General features: G+C 35.1%; 1 protein-coding gene across 1 annotated transcript in view; it reads left to right on the top strand.

Annotated features, from left to right (window-relative positions):
• Positions 1 to 17152, top strand: part of LOC120634269 (linear gramicidin synthase subunit D) — an 80827-nt gene extending 63675 nt beyond the window's left edge. The window contains exons 4-17 of the mRNA XM_039904758.1: positions 632 to 765; positions 2122 to 2298; positions 5963 to 6189; positions 7166 to 7442; positions 8278 to 8445; positions 9411 to 9569; positions 10058 to 10197; positions 10721 to 10811; positions 11556 to 11768; positions 12489 to 12630; positions 13268 to 13410; positions 14175 to 14321; positions 14904 to 15061; positions 15656 to 17152. Of these exons, the coding sequence (XP_039760692.1) occupies positions 632 to 765; positions 2122 to 2298; positions 5963 to 6189; positions 7166 to 7442; positions 8278 to 8445; positions 9411 to 9569; positions 10058 to 10197; positions 10721 to 10811; positions 11556 to 11768; positions 12489 to 12630; positions 13268 to 13410; positions 14175 to 14321; positions 14904 to 15061; positions 15656 to 15796 (2317 nt within the window). The 3' untranslated portion in view covers positions 15797 to 17152. The remainder of the gene's footprint in view (positions 1 to 631; positions 766 to 2121; positions 2299 to 5962; positions 6190 to 7165; positions 7443 to 8277; positions 8446 to 9410; positions 9570 to 10057; positions 10198 to 10720; positions 10812 to 11555; positions 11769 to 12488; positions 12631 to 13267; positions 13411 to 14174; positions 14322 to 14903; positions 15062 to 15655) is intronic.
• The last annotated feature ends 929 nt before the right edge of the window (positions 17153 to 18081 follow it).

An 18081-nucleotide genomic window follows, 5' to 3' on the forward strand; every position in this document is an offset into this window, starting at 1 on the left:
TGCGTTCTACTATAGCAATGTCAATCCTTAAGTGTTTTGTAACTCGTGTAAATGAGTTTCTTTTCCATTACATCTACTTCGTCATTGCTTTTACGACGTATAATCGTATCAATAACTCGGAATGTATATAAATTATAACACTGCTTGTTACTAGTTTATCAACTATTTGTGAGGCATCTGGGCAAATAAAGTAATCAAAAACATCATCATCAATAGCTTATAACAGTCCATTGCGGAACTAAAGGCCTCTCACTCTCACACAGGATGAGTTATTGCAGTAGGTGGTAGTAGTAGCACAGAGGAGGCTGCTGCCCGTTTTCCGTTATGTTCCCATTTAGTCGTCTCGTTCGACACCCGCGGGAAGTGAAGTGGAAGTGACATTTGTGTTTTGATCTGCCATCACCACAATCCTGCGTTGCTGCGCCTACATAATCACTAATCTAAACAATCGATAGATAGAAATTACCTGTCAAAACTGCATTACATTCCTCTTTAGTTTCCATTACCGGGATGCAGTGCTAATTCGACAAAGTTACACAATAAATTTGACAGTTATCAGATGAACCCTGCATAGCGATCACAGATTCATCTCTCCATCGAGATACTGACCAAAATTAACATTTTTTTACAGCACAGTCATAGCCCTCTTGTCGACATGGAAAGCTGGTGCAGCGTACGTACCGATGGAGCCGAGTTTCCCGCAAGGCAGGATAACGCACATCCTAAAAGACGCTGAGCCATCACTCATCATATACGACGACACTGGTAAGTGTTGGATTAAGATGCTACCTATTGCAAACTTCGGTAGAAAGTTTGAAACTATTAATAAAAATCTTTAGCGATTTCTGCAACGAAAATAGATATGTTATTAGTGACCATATTTCTGACTTCATTTTTGTTCACTTTAGACAATTTTGTAAATTGATAGAAAAAAATTACAAAGATAATTCTTACGAAAATTTTAACTCCCTTTTTTCAGTTATTTATGAAAAAAAATATATGGACATTACTGATTAATTGATGTAATGATGTTTTTTTAGTTTATACTGATATTCCCTACAAGTGATGTTAAAAACATATTCAATAACTAACTTATAAATCATCAAGAATTAAAAAAAAAATCGTAACCGGTCTATGAGGATCGTAATAAAAGGTGAGCTAATAATAATAAACTGAGAAATCTTTTCAAAATGCTTAGAGTTTTTAAAATTAAATAATGCACACAATCAGAAAAGACAAACATCTTATAACTGAGAGCAATTTCCTTCACAAACTTTGTTAAAGGACTTGTGGTAATTTAAACTTAGGTTTAATTTCCGTTGATGTTAGCTATCTCATCTGGCGTTCAATCTTTCCTCATTCGTATTAGAATCTTATTATACAGGATAAACCATAAATAAATTATTAACCAGTATCCCCTCTTTTCCATTTTCCTTCTTTTGTAATTAAAACTAAGTTTTTGAACTGATTAAACAGACCCAAACAAACGAGTAAGACCGTCAATTTTAAAATCACAAATGTTCATAATTATACTTTATATTCTTTATCACCCTCATGCATATTAAAATGCCACAGTTAGGTGAACAGACCAATGAAGATGATAGGCCCACGCTACTTTAATGCATGCAGATGGTTATTTTATTATCAAATGTTAGCTTTGATCAATAAACGTATATACGAGTATATGCGTCAAAAATAAAACGTTTATTAGTATACACTATACATCAATGAAAGTGACGGATTTTCTACTTTGAAGTAAGAACATACACATTAAGACACATTATAATTAAACTTGTTATTTTTAAACACATACCTGTCCGATGATAATAATTATAAAGAACAGAACGCATACTGTTTCTTTTTGATTTTGTATGGATATTACATATCTAGTACTCACTTACGTTATTGACCGAACGTTAGTGTCAAAAATCTAGCCGGATCAACGATGGCAATTTTAAAATTTCATTGGAACCTCAACCCGTGTGCATCAAAGACTATGGTTAGTTTTCCTTAAATCTCTAGTTAACTTTATGTGAGATCCAATGCGGTTATATCAACTGCAAGAAGACTACAACCAAATTTCTATTTTGGCTTAATAGTAACGTGGTATTATGGTTTCAGCAAACCCATCCATGTTTGCCGGTAGCGGAGTTCCAGCGGTATCCTTCGAGGAGCTATCGTTGGAAGCCAGTGCTCTACCAGCAGACCGGCCTAACGATGATGAAGTCCTTGTTAAAATGGACGCTGATTCGATTGCCATAGTTTTATATACTTCTGGCAGTACAGGAATACCAAAAGGTAGGTACCTGTCTGGCTTTGATTATCATTAATATGTTAACTTAAGTTTAATGCGTTTTATGTCGTTGTTATGTGTGTTTCTTCGTGTACAATAAGTTATACTTTCTTTTTATTCTCTCTTAATATTATGTTTTCATTTAATTTGCTTTTTTGCGTAGTCAGCGTATGATTTATTTATATATTTATTTATTTATTATTTATGTACCATAAATTGTGATTGTGAACATAAGATACATGAAGTGTACAAAGGAAAGCTTATCTCTATAAGAGATCTCTTCCAGCTACCCCAGGATGTGAGTAAGAAGATTTAATTGTGGTATAAGTCAAATAAAGGTACAATATACTTCATAACTACTAAGTATATTTAATATATCTAAATAATAACAAAATTCTACATACTAATACAATTATATTTGAATATACATAAAAATTATATAATAAATATTTATATAATATAAATATAAATATATATCTATAATAAGTAAACAGTGATAAATATACTATGACAACGATAGATAATGCTCCTTTACATTGTGTTTAAAAGAGTGCACCGATCGGCAGTGTCTAATATGTATGATTTATGTAGGATCCTAGTTGCTACGACGATACTATTCGTCCAGAAACAGTAACCGAGGGATTATTAAAATAACGAATATAAAAAACAAATAAATAGCCCATCATGATCAATCATCATTATCAATTGAACCAATATACGTTTACTACTGGATAGGTCTTTTGTAAGGATTTCCGAAATCTACGGTTCCGGGCCGCTTTTTTCCAGCGGCCAGCGACTCGCTCGATGTCTTCTCTCCACCTCGTTGGGAATTACGCTGCATTTACCGATGCGGGGTTGCCATTGCACCTTAGGACCCCAACGTCCATCGGTTCTCCGAGCTATATGACCCGCTCATTACCAATTCAGCTTCGCGACCCCGCTGAGATATATCGGTAACGCTTTAGCTGCTTTCCCGTATCTCCTTATTTCTGATTCGTTGAAAGTCATAGCCAAATATTTATTTTGATGAGTATATTACATGTAAAATATGACATAGAAGTGAGGGCGAAAACTAAATTCGTCAACTTAAAACCGTAACATCACGCAGTGATACTCATTGCGTAGCTCTTTCCATCACCCGCTGAGTGACTCTGAGCCTTCTTATGAGGCCTTCGTAAGCGACGATCATTGAAAGGCCATTAGCCAAACAAACAAACAAAAAAATTTTTTTTTTTTTTTGCATTATATGTTAAATTTCCCTATCGGTTTGCTACAATTAACAGTTATCCTAATTTTACATAAACATATTAAAATATGTTATTTAAACTTAGAAGCACCTTTCTAGAAACCGAGGTTTGAAACATTATATTTGGTATTTTATTAATTATCTACAGTAATAGATCTTCGTAACATTTTTCAACATAATTAAATATGTTATTTAAAGTTACGAATACCTATTAGTGAGTAGGTAGAAGCACCTTTCTAGAAACCACGGTTTGAAACGTTATATTTGGTATTTTATTAATTATCTTCGTAACATTTTTATACGTAGTAACTCAGAATATGTAACATAATAAGTACTTCAACTTGCATTCAACAATCGCATGCATACATCTATCAAAGTATACTAGCTGATTGACGTATGTGAATTAATGTGCACTCATTAACATGCCATTATGATTATAATAGTTATAATAGGATCTGATTATATAATTGTGCCAGGAGATGATATCATAAAGCCGGTTAAATCATTATAAATAAATCTTCTTGGACGCTGTATTTGATGTACCTTTAAATTTTTTATTGAGATAAGGCCGTAGTCCAAGTCGCTAGTCAAGCCCAGTTGGTAGAGTTCCCACGCCATTTAAAATAGTCAGTCATACTCACTCTCAGATATGCAGGTTTCCTCATAAGAGTTCCCACGCCATTTAAAATAGTCACTCATACTCACTCTCAGATATGCAGGCTTCCTCATAATGTTTCCTCCACCTTCAAAACACGTGATATTTAATTGCTTAAAATGCAAATAGGGCCGAATAGTTACAGGTGTTGGAATTTGACGGCCGATTGGCGCAGTGGGCAGCGACCCTACTTTCTGAGTCCTAGGCCGTGGGTTCGATTCCCACAACTGGATAATGTTTGTGTGATGAACATGATTGTTTTTTATTGTCTGGGTGTTTAGCTGTATATTATAAGTATTTATGTGTATTATATTCATAAAAATATTCATCAGCTATCTCAGTACCCATAACACAAGCTACGCTTACTTTGCGGCTAGATGGCGATGTGTGTATTGTCGTAGTATATTTATTTATTTATTTTTATGGCGACCCCGCACAGGTCAACTCAGTGTTGGTCGGCCCACAACAAGGTGGACAGACGACATCAAACGAGTCGCTGGGAGCCGCTGGAAGCAAGCGGCCCAGGACCGTGGATTTTGGAACTCTCTACAAAAGACCTATGTCCAGCAGTGGACTTCAATCGGTTGAAGTGATGATGATGATGATGAGTTAGAGGTGCAGGTTAGGGATCAAAAGCAGTTTTTATGGAAGGGAGTCAAAGTCTTTCCCAGATCAACCCTTCCTCAAAGAACATTAGTCACGTCTTATATCTAAATAAGATTACTCTAGACCCTAGGATCATTCAGACCTACTCCTTTAGCCAATCATCTATTGAGGCGTTTGAATCATATTTGCATAAATACTAATGCGCTGTCCGGTCGTAAGTGCTTTTTACATCAGTAGGATCTTCAAAAACGTAAATGTTTTTACTAAGGATGTATACCTAGATCTTAACCGATCGACGTAGATTAATTTCTAAGGTCATGAGTAATATAAACTATCATGATATAAATTATTGGATACAATTCCTCCTTCAAGGGTTTCCATTATCTTTAGAGTCATATTTACTGGCTTATTTTATGATCTCGCAAAGGACGCACTTAAGAATTTAGATACTGGTGTTAAATAATTTTAAGTATTGTTTTTTAAATCGAAATAAAACTGACTTCAATAAACTCATAATCAAATTATTGCTATAAAGTTTGATTTTAAATGGGATACAGGTAAGTAAGCGGATTTTCTAAAGGTTTGTTCTTAAATGTTTTAAGTTCAGCAACGCAATAATTAGTGGTTCTCCTTGGTGGAAGACCTCGCGTTATAAGAATAGACCTTTTTTGTAGTAATAATTGACGGCCCAAACCGATAACCCACCCAGTTGCGTGCATTGGGTTTCTTACCAGGGTATGCATACACCAGGAAAATTGCATAAAACGGCACAAATTCTCATCCTCTTCGTGTTATATATCAATGTTAGGGTAGGCACTGCTTTTGTGCATGTATGGAGTGCACGCCACTGGATCCACCTAATGATAACCCATCGCCTATAAACAGAGCAACACTTCACAGGGCACGCAAGTAATACATCCTACAAAGTGCCACCGTGTATTCATCAACCTGGAGTATGGGTGTTAAGCCTCATGCACTTGTTTTGTGACAGACATAAGCATGACGATAGAACTCCGCCGGACTAGCTCTGTCATGAAAAGCTCTATTACTGTTTCCACTGTCCAAGAGAGTTACAGCTGTCCTTTAGCTGGCTTTATCATCTTGATAGGCCGACGAACGGGCGGGCGGATGGAGGGACTAAAATTTCGTAATTCTTTTCCAGGAGTACGTCTCCCATATTCAGCGATTTGCAACCGCCTCTGGTGGCAATTCCGAACCTTTCCGTACACGGACACAGAAAACACGTGTGTATGGAAAACTGCTCTCACGTTTGTCGACTCTGTGTGCGAGATCTGGGGGCCGTTGCTGCATGGAAGATCCCTCCTGATATTGTCGAGAGAAACGACAAGGGACCCACAGAAATTGGTGCGAGTTTTGGCTGAATACCAGGTAAGGTTGGCTTATATTTTGAATATAAAATAAGTAGAAGCAAATGTTCTCAGTGCAAGCGGTACAAGACCGTGGAAGATTTTGAAATTCCTATAAAAGGCCCATATCCTTCGTCCATTAAATGCCATGATGATTACGATGATGATGAAATATTTAAGCTAAATTTACTATAATCAGCCATGCTAAAAACCAGGCAAATCTACGAAATGCAATTATTCCTTGAATCTTTATACACCACGACACAAGTCATCATCAATAGTCTATATTAGTCCAATTAGTCCACTGCTTGTTTCCATAATCATCACGCTGGGCTGACGAGTTGGTGATCGCAGTAGATGGTATAGTAGCACAGAGGGTTCTGCTGCCCCTTCTCAATTATATTCCCTTAGTCGCCTCGAACGACTCCCGCGGGGAGTGATACTCAGAACATGTTCAGTTTACAATGTACAATTGCTAAATCAATAAATAATAGAAATTTTGCATTGCAAACAACAACATTTTTTTATATAAATATTAATAGCGGGCAAACGAACAAGTGGGTCGCCTGATGATAAGTGATCACCGCCGCCCATAAACATCTGCAGCACCAGAGGAGCTACCGATGCGTTGCCGGCTTTTAAGGAATTTGTTTATCCGCCCCTTGAATAACCCTAGATTGTATTTTTGAGGAAACACATCAGATGGGAGATTGTTCCATAATTTGCAAGTACGCGGTAGAAATGATCTAGTAATTCGAACAGTAGAAGAATACCAGGCATCCAGATGATGAGGGTGGAATTTATCTCTACGGCGTGAGGTGCGGTCAGAGAACAGCGAAGGAAGTATCAACGCAAACAACTCTTCGGAACACTCTCCATTATAGAGTACATTTATTATAGTGTACATTTGGTATAGTCGCTAGATGCACGTCCGTATGTCCCGTGGCAGACACGGACGAGCTAGAAAATTTTAATCATTATGTTGCTTTATCTTTCAGATCAAACGTCTGGTGCTCGTACCAACTCTCCTCCGTTCAATTCTAATGTACCTCTCCCTCACTCCTTCTGAAAGGCCTCTACAATGCCTTAAGGTCTGGATCTGTTCCGGCGAGACACTTGGCAAGGACCTAGCGTCTCAATTCTTTCAATACTTCAATGACCAGAATGGCTATAAACTGGCCAACTTCTACGGTAGCACTGAAGTTATGGGAGACGTGACATATTTCGTGATTGAAAAAGTTGGACAGTTGGATATGTTCCCTTCCATACCAATAGGTAAGTTTTTAATTATATGTTATAATTATATATGCAAGACACCTTTATGAAAACAAAAAAGTGTGTGCGTGTAACCTTTACGCGCGATTGAAGAAAAAATAAAAAGTTTAAAAATAGAAAAATGAATATTTACGTTATTTACAGGTCAAGTTGTTATCATGTACTTGATTTTTTCTTTTATTATTATTTATTGATTAATATTATAATTTTAAATTCATTAATATCATTTTCACATTTTATAAATATTTTCATTTGTTAAATAGAATAATTGAGAGTAGAAAATTGAAGGTTAGATCAGCACATGTCAATATAACCTTGTCATTGAATATAATAGAATGCCGCAATCATCAGAAAATTTACTAATAATTTATTTATTACAAAAGTAATAAATATACAAGTATATTTACTATACTATTCACAATTGATCCGTTTGAAAATATTGGAAATAAATATTTTCCACTAGCTGGCGCATAGTCAAGAAACGTGAAGTATATGACATATACTTACGACCAATCCAAATAATTATTTTTAAATAGCGGAAACTCCACAGACACTAGTACGCGTTACTTCCGTCAAAAATAAAATCTGATTTACTCCCTCGCCTCGTCGCGCCTAAAGAAGTTTTACTTCAACAATTAAAATGTTTACAAATACATGAAGCAGCTGACACAGAAGCTTTAAATTATAATATATTGATAATGTTCTCGACAATATCGGCCTTGAAAATATAACTTAAGAAATTGCTTTGAAATTAAAATTGGTTATCAACAATAAAAAACATTCCTTCATGCAATTCCTTCGGAAGAAAGGCATAAAGAAATCCTTTATTTCATAGGTGCACCTTTAGACAACTGCGCAGTTTACCTTCTGGACGAAGAAATGAATCCCTCTCGGGAATCTGAACCTGGTGAAGTATGGGTGGCTGGTAGAAATTTGGCGAGAGGTTACGTAGGAGGACAGGCACCGGAAAAGTTCTGCGACAACCCACACGCTGCACATCCTGGTAAGATATTATTCTTCATTTTTATTATAAACTAGCGTACCCAGCCCGCTTCGCAGGGCTAGATTTTGCTTTATTTTAATAAAACAATAAAACTTACATCATTAAATTTTTAATTTAAGTCTCATTATATATTAAATCATTTATTTCTCTCCGTATTCATTCTCTTCTATTCTCTTCTCGAGCGGGTGAAGATCATTATCTACACCCAACAATAGAATATCATCATAGTAAATAAAAGCTGTATTTGACAGTTCAAAAATAGGAGTGCTCCGATCGTCACCAAGCTTTACAGGATTACTCGCCAGGTCAAACCGGAGATTCCCTGAAAGTTTCATTGAAATCGGTCCAGCCGTTTCGGAGCCTATACGGAACATACCCACACACTTTCTCTTTTATATATATAGATGGTCGGGTGAAAAATTTGTACTTTAATGGAGCCCCGATAATCCGACAAACGTTTTGCAGCGCAGTGTCAAACTATCGAATTTTCCGGATTATAGAGTACCTAAAACTCCTATAGGTAGTCTTATAGTCCGGATTTTTTTTACAAAGGAGCCGGTAAACGGCCGACCGGTTCACAAACATGCATACTTGACGTTTCAAAAGTGCTTATATTAGGCCTACTTGAAATAAATGAATTTTGAATTTTGACAAAGACATGCCGACAAAGACATGCCGTTATGCTATTTAGCGTTCAGGTACAATGTTGCGTAGAAACCCATAAGGCGTTTGGGTTTGTTTTATTTATCTCCTATGCCTCTAACAAGTTCGCTCAATACCATCTAGGATTTTGTAATCACTTAACATGAGTTATGATTGCAATGGAGAGAGGCTATTGTAGTGAAATAAAAACATAAAAAATATATATTTTATGCTTTTATATGTTATGTTCTATAATGCTTCCGATTAAGATTGCTTCCGTGATACTTATGTAAAATAAAGAATCTTATTATTTTCGTCTTCAGATTTCAGCCGTTTATATCGCACGGGAGACTTCGGCATCCTCGAAAAAGGAATGGTTCTTTTTGCTGGAAGAACAGATTCTCAAATCAAAATTAGGGGACATCGGGTCGATCTGTTGGAAGTTGAACGCGCTGTCAACAGTGTGCATGGTGTTGAAAAAGGTATTGCTTTAAGCATAGACACTTTATATTCTTTTGTCTGTGTCTTCGTATGTATTTAATATAACTACCATACCCCTAACATCTTAGACTGCAATCTCAGTAAACAGCAGATAGATTAAGATTGCAGTCAATGGCTTACTTGTAGTGGAATAAAAAGAAGAGAAAAAAGTCAGAAGCTTCATTAAGCTTCATTGATCTTTAACAAGTTGTATCAAAAACTCGTCCTCATGTCTTTTAAGCGTTTTTCTCTACCATACACCTCGGGTTCGAATTCCACTTATTTCCACAAGCTTCCTTAAGATATTTATTACCAAAATATACATATGATATTGCTGAGTTTCTTGCCGGCTCATCTCGAATCGAATCGGAATCTACCTTCCAAAAAGGTGGTAGAGTCAATACAAACAGACTGACTTGATGTTTCAAAAGTGCTTATAAACCAGGCCTACTTAAAATAAATGAATTTTGATATTCAATTTGATACACAGGTGTCGTCCTCTGCTACGGTCTAACCTCGGGCAATCCAGAAATCCTTGCTTTCGTTACCGTGCAGCCAGATGCCAGGCTGGCTGGTCACCATATAGAAGCTTCACTTAAGAACTCCCTTACTCAGTACATGATACCGCAGGTAATTTTTGGGTTGATAACCCCAATTGTATTAATATAATATTAGTGTACGTCAGCACCGCGGGTGGTAAGTGGAAATATGATCTATTATTTAGTAGTGTTTTGGTTGTGTATTTTTTTGTTTTTATTTGTCACCTCAACATAACAAAAATGAGGATAAAAATAAAGAGCACCGACTAACTGACTACTAAACATATTACATATACTCGCACGTACTCGTACCTAATTGCACGGTATTCAAAAAAACTTTAATGCAGTCTAATCGTTACCTAAAGGATTATGCAAAAAATTTCAGTTAAGGATGCTTCACTTGGATGATTTTTAAACTTAAACTTAAAAACTCTCCCCAAATCTCATAATTCACTAGTGTTATATATACATTTAATACCTAATTAAGTTTTTTTTTTGTTTGCATATACTAAGGGCTTAAAGTGTTAAATCATCTGCAGGTGTTTATTATTTACGACACACCTGTAGGTATAGTTGTATACTAAGCCTTTATTTCATTGCATTTTTTCTTTTAGGTAACCGTAATAGAAAAGATACCTCTACTTGTGAACGGTAAAGTGGATCGACAAGGACTGCTGAAAATGTATGAAAACACGAATAATAATGGTAAGAGCTATCTATTCATGCAGCGTCTCAGGATAAATCAATTACCTAATTCTCTTAAGGATAACGATAGTGTTAAATCAAAGTCCGTAGTAGTAGGTACAGTAAATAGATTAAGCAAAGTCCGGAATGGTCTATTCGGTTCGAGATCCACCTCACGCTCAAAAAGACCGCCCTCTCTTTTGTTTTCCGATGACGCGACGATTAGTTTTTTCACACAAGACATCCTGCCAAAGTGGCCAGCATCGCTTGACGCACTCGGAACGCACGTGGTTACTAACAAAAGTAATATAATCTCTATTGCTTAATCCATTCTACGCGACAATAAATGGACACAACACGATTTTTTTTTATTCAGTTAGTTAGCTCATGTAGAACTCCGGGCTCCGGAATTCTATATGAGCCATAGTCAGCCTTTAGGGCTGAACTCTAAAGGAAAAGTTATATTTATGACATGAGAACCGTATTTTAGTTCGTAAAGCGCTCAGGTCGCGCTTGCCGAGAGCGAGTCGTAGGTTTTAATACTGACGGTTTCTAAACTTTTATATGCAATTAAAAAAATATTTAAAAAAACTTATATAACATACATATTTACTATATTTTAAAAATATATAACTTTGATATTTTCTCGACATTTAGGTAAAAACACTTTAATAAAAATTATAAAAAGTTTTATTATGTCTATGCTTTTGCTTTTATATCGCAGCTATGGATATTTTAGTTTCACCATCTCATGTCATTTTACAGATGATGACGCAATACCTATAGACATAGACTACTCAGGAGTTAGTCCAAAGGATCACGAAGTCGCGCGCATTCTGTTTGAAACTGTTGGCGAAGTCCTTGGTAGGGCGGCGCGAGGAGTTCTGTCCGTGAAAGCTGGGTTTTACGAGTTAGGAGGCAATTCTCTTAACTCGATTTACACTATTACTAGGCTGAGGGATAAGGGATACTTCATTGGTAAGTTCTGCAACGAAATATATATACTTATTCAATATTATGATTCTTGTAGACCTCTATTGAATCGTAGGATGATACTTTGTTTAATAAAATCCTGTCTTGATTGTATGTAGTCAAGTCTAAGGTATCAGGTGCAGTGCTAGAAACGGGAATTGGGTTTTGCAAATGCGAACTTGCACATTAGATGCGATCATTATGATTTTTGTAACCGCCGCCTAAATACAGTTATACATTAGTCCTTCTGTCACCAATATCTAACATCATTCAAAATATCAACCCCAGTTTGGAGTTCACAAAATGTTTGCGTGTTTTTAAGCAATTAAAATGCACTTGCTTCAACGGTGAAGGAAAACATCTTGAGGAAACCTGCATGCCAGAGAGTTCTCCATAATGTTCTCAAAGGTGTGAGAATTTCACCACCACAGTGACAGTTTGGTGGACTACGGCCTTAACCCCTTCTCATTGTGGGAGGAGTAGTGTAGCCGGAGAAGTGTGGTGGGCTAATAATAAGTTGATATGATGATGATGATGAAATATTTGTATCGATTGAAATTAAAATTAAATTACATAGCATTTTATTTCCGAATAAAATTGTGGAGAAGAATTTTCCTTGTGGACGTGCACATGGGGTGTGATATGTTCGTATAATTTTGCGGTAGCACGTTCTCGTATTTAAAATACCCACTTTTCCTTACCTGGATTTCCAACAATTACTTTCAGAAATAAGCGACTTCCTAGGAGCTTCAAACTTAGGCGAGGTCCTATCACATTTAACTACTAATCCAGATGAATCAAGAGAAAGTGATGATGCTAAATTCGCAGTACGGGCTGTACGACCAGAACACAAGGATCCAGTTATTGAGTGAGTGAATGTACCTTAGGATGTTGCGCTCTCTTCTTTCTTTAGGGCGTTGATGCTAATGAAATAAACCCATCAATCATTAAAAATGAAAGCAGTATAATGAATTATTCTTCTTCATTAGACAGCCGAATGGCGCAGTGTGCAGCAGCCCTGCTTTCGGAGTCCAAAGCCGTGGGTTCGATTGCCACAACTGGAAAATGTCAGTGTGATGAACATTTCAGTGTATGGTTGTTAATCTGTAAATTATAAGTATTTATGTATTAAAATATTCATCGGCTACGTTAGTACCCATATCACAAGCTACGCTTACTTTGGGGCTAGATGGCTCACATCGCCATCTACCCCCAAAGCGTAGCTTATGTTTTGGGTATTAAGAAAACTGATGAATACTTTTTATGAATAGTATACATAAATACTTATAATATACATGATGTGTGTATTGTCGCAGTATATTGTTTTATTTATTTATAATTTATTCTGCTCAGGTGAGATTGCAGTTAACAGTAAAAAGATCAAGGGTTAACTTATAGTGAAAAAAAGTATAGGTATCTACTGGCAGCAACATAGGATTATTATTTTACTACCGCGAAGAAACAAAATCGTAAGAACACACACTAGCAACTTTTTTTTGTAACAGAATGATCGTCTCATCTTTCTACGAAAAAGCGGAGTTAGAGCAGTTCCTGAAACACGAAATAGCCGTACGTGACTACGCGCACTGCATCGATGAATGCTGGGAGCCACTACTGGCGGCTGATCTCAGTGTCGTCTTAGAAGACTGTAAGTATAAAATAAATGTTAAATAGAAGCAGGCGTTACTTTGCGGAATTCCATTACGTATAACAAAAAATAACCTTAATTTGCTATAGTCCACGATAAGCAGGAGAATCTGTACGGTGTAATTTATAATTTCTTCAATCTTTATACTCCACACTAAGCAGATCTTCGGCAATCTAGGTAATCTCTATGCACGATTCCCTCAGAAACCGGAGCATCCTCGGGAAAGTTGACTTGACAATGGTAAGTTAGTTGTTGAACTGAGAGGGTAAATTGTCAAAGATCTGTTTGGTGTGAAGTATAAAGATTGAAGAAATTATAAATTACACCGTACAGATTCTCCTGCTTTTTTGGAACATGGTGTTGAAAAAGAGCAAACTGCTGAGTTCCTTGCTGGCTCTTCTCGGTAGAATCTGAACGGAACCGGTGGTAGTCATTACAAACAGACTGACTTGGCGTTTCAAAAGTGCTTAATATAGAACCAAAATTCAAAAAAAAACAGTTCAAGTAGGCCCAGTTTGCCTACTTGAACTGTTTTTTTTGAATTTTGGTGTGAAACACCCATGTCAGTAAACTGAGGTGGCTAGATTTTAACAGACTAACTTTTAACACAGTTTAAGAAATTTAAACTAAATATTTATTTTAGTGTACTTCTCTCGATGTACATAGAAAAATCTCGAAACAAAATTCAGGCGTTTCACGCTGAACATTAAATAACAGGCAACAGCTTTTTGTCTTTCAACAGCTGTAATTTTATTTCTTCTCAGCTTCGGGAACTCCTGTAGCAGTGGCGTTAAACTTTGACGCTCGCGAGGAACCAGAAATCGAGCTATCTGGCGGTTTGGCGAAGATTATGACGTTCTTGGAATACGTCGAGGGCTCTGTGAGAGACACTATGCTGCCTGAAGGAAAGGGTAAGATGACTAATTAAATTAAATCCTTAAAACTATTTATTCATGAAATATGAATTATTAGCACATTTACTAAAATTCTAATCAATTTAATCAAATATCTGGAACGTAACAAGCTTTTAGTTTAATTATTTATCCACTTTACACAATTACTGTATCGGATTTTATCTGGCTCAAGCATCTTTCCCTAACCCGTCGACGGACTCTGTGCTTTCTTGTCAGGCTCATATTTAACCGAAATAAAGCCTACTTCATTTTGTTTGCAATAGCGATTCTATAATATTTTTTATCTAAGTACTTATCCTACCCACATTTTGCTGTATATCTTAGTTAAGTACTTATTATTTATCGCCACTTGTCATTATTTAATGATAATTTAGTTTAGTTTAGCATAAATATAATTTTAGAATTTAGCATTTAGTTATTTATACACGACCAATGATTGTTGACGGCTCGGGGTGTAACGCCAAAACTCTTAAGAGTTTATGTTCTACACAGTTTAAATTGAACTTATATATCTTTTTTGTACTTTTCGATTATATAAATAGAAAAATAAAATGAATACATTTATTTCAATGCTTGCAGGTGCAATCCTACACTCATTTATGATGGCGACAGATGCTACAATGTCAGCGAGGGACAATGTATTGGCGATTCGGGCTCTAGAGGTCGCCACAGAGAGAGTGGCTCGGGAGAAGAATTTCCGTGGAGTTTTCACTACAAATACAAGCCCTTTGACGCAGGTAAAAGAAGAGAAAGGAAAGGAAGAAAATATTTTGTAATCCAGCTACCGCTATCTATTTAAAATAGATAGCGGTAGCTTACTGTAGCGGTAGATACTTGGTAGTTAGGCAGAAATGCGTAAAAAAACATCCTCACTATGAAACTAATAAAACCATAATTAATCTTATCAAAGAAATAAGAAAAATTAGATTTATTTTTCTCCCCAAAAATGGGATGGTTGAGCTTGGAGAGTGGAGGTTACTCCACACAATATTTAAAGTTTTGGACAAGCGGTAATACAGACTATAAAAAAAATATGTTTCTTGATTCTTTTGAAGTTTGATCCCAACGTCCATCGGTTACCCTAAAATATCTTTAATTGGTCTCCGGCGGAATTGAACCCAGAACCTCCCACATAAAAGACCACAGCGTTCACCACTGCGCCAGGGAGGTCGACTGAAACATTGTATAAGGCGCATCAAAAATTAGCCCAGTAAAAAGATTGTGCGTACTCTACGTTTATGTCTTTAAAAAAATTAATAGAAATTTCAGCATAACAAAATGTAAAAAAAAATGTTCTTACTTAAAACTTATGATTTTTAATATATTTACAGCAATTAGGCACAGACGTCCTCGGATTCCAAACTCTTTTGGACTACCAAATAAACCAATACGTTGACCCCAATGGTGACCGGATCTTTGGAAGAGCACCGGACGATATGCGAGCGATAGTTTGCTGGAAACCCGTTGATTAATCGATAGTCGTGACTTGGAATAGAAAACCAGTGTAGAAGAAATCTGTGGAAATTGTTTGAAGTCCCATTCTCAATAATCTCAATGGTTTAAAATTTTGTTTTACTATTTGGCAAGCATATAAAAGTAAGATTTCCAAACGTTCTAATGCTACTTACTTTTGTTTATTAAAAATTAAATTGGGTTTGTTAATTATCTGTAGAATGTTCCATTTTTTTTTTCTTTAAAGCCAATTATATTTATGTATATATTCTACTCTACATAGTTAGATAGTTATTTATCTAACGTATGTAAACATTAATTTCCACGATTTTTCAAAATTCAATAACTCAGTGGAGTGAAGGCTGTGGGTGCAGAAATTTAGGTTAGATTTTTATATTAGTCTAAGTGCGCATTACTATTAAATAATTGCACCTTTTTAATATAATTATTAGTGTATAATAAACATTATTATAGAAATAGAACACACTCGATTATTTATTATAAAAATGAAAGAAAAAAAAAATTCTATTCTCTCGTATGGGAATTATTTTCTTTGAAGAAATCACTATTTTGAAAAGACCCGTTAATTCAGAAGTATGTGCATATCTCTAACCAAACTGAATTGACAGTTCTTAAAGTAGTGGCACTAGAGTGGCATTACTACCTTTTAAAAGTCATATTGTGAAATAGAAAACATTACTCGTACTTTGTTAAATAAACCGGTCAATTTAGTTTAATTTAGAAACGTATACACAAGCGTATGTATCACTATTGTTTTTTTATGTGACTGTCTGTGTGCTATGAAATCTTATTTGAATTAAAACTGTTAAATTTCGAAGGAAATGACTTTTTAGAGGCGTTTTAATTTTGAAATGATAAATTTTTTTTATTATAAAGTAAGCTGTACCAAATATATATAATTTATAAAACATTAAAATCTGACGTTAAATTATCGAAATATTATTCTTCCAATTTATGACACCAACACAGAATACTATAGTAATCAAATAAAGGTATTCGGTTGTACGAAAATTTCTTAAATACACTAAATTGACATGTAATGGTAATGCTAAATAGTGTCAATACTGCACTTCTCTTCACAAAATTCCATGTGAACCTGAGTAGCATGATCTTAGGACATTTCAGTTCAGAGATTTATGTGAAACCTCTATAAAATTAAGCGACTTTGATAGGTAATTAAACCGTGTCAACGTGCTTCTTCCAAAGCTTATAATTCCGTATTATATCAGTGTTATTTTTCTTAAATGTTAATGATATATCTAGGTACATTATTCTTAGTATACTACGATACCTTATTTATTTATTTACATATATATGTTAACCTAACTTTAAATAAATTTTAGTTATTAGACAAAGCAAAAACTTTTAAAATAAATCAATGTGATAATGTTATTTGTTTAATATTTAGTTCGTAGTACAAATTAGTATAGCAGTGATTGTTATTTTAAGTTGTAATTCTAAAGTATTTATATATTTTGTATTGCCAGTTGTACGAAAAAAATTCCTAAACTTTCAATCAATTAAATTGTTGGAGTTACATACTTGGGTCAGTATACTTGAAATTATATACATATTAGGTGAATAAAACTGATAAGTGACTCAGTTACACTTAAACCAGTTTATCTTGGGACTTTCAAAAGATCCGGAATGAATAACAGGTGTTAAAGGTGGTGTGTTTTCTCCTTTTAAAGTAAAAATAAATGCCAATGATGTAAACAGATAAAAGTCTTGGTAAATCTTTATTCACTATAACACTAAACAACTATTTATTAATTGCACTTATTTTTAAATCATGTGAAATAGCGGTTTTATTTTATTTAATCTATAAAAAACAAGATATCGAGATGGTTAATAATTCGGATGTTTATTGACTTACTCGCCGAATGTATGTACGCCAGGCCATTTTATACTGTATTCTATCAAGAACACATTGGGAAACATTGCAGACAGCACTACGTTTCAACCTGTCAATTTAGTTAAGTTTAGAGATTTATGTATGTTCCAACAGAATTTGCACCAGTATATGTGATGTATTTATTTTAGTGTAAGATTTGTGTAGAACCAAATTTACTCTGAAGTATTCATTTCGCTTACCGAATGTATGTATGTCTTAACGGTAAGATCTCTTTGCCCAAAATAAAGGAGTGCGTTGGTTTTTCAAAAAAATAGAAGTGTCAAAGTTATTCTCTGTAAAATTTATAAATAAAGATTTGTAAAAATATTTGGGATTTAAATTTTATCTATTCCTTAATTTTTTTCCCCAGTGGAAAATGGTGTGAAGAGG

The sequence above is a fragment of the Pararge aegeria genome, chromosome 23, assembly GCF_905163445.1.
Source record: "Pararge aegeria chromosome 23, ilParAegt1.1, whole genome shotgun sequence".
NCBI classification, from domain to species: domain Eukaryota; kingdom Metazoa; phylum Arthropoda; class Insecta; order Lepidoptera; family Nymphalidae; genus Pararge; species Pararge aegeria.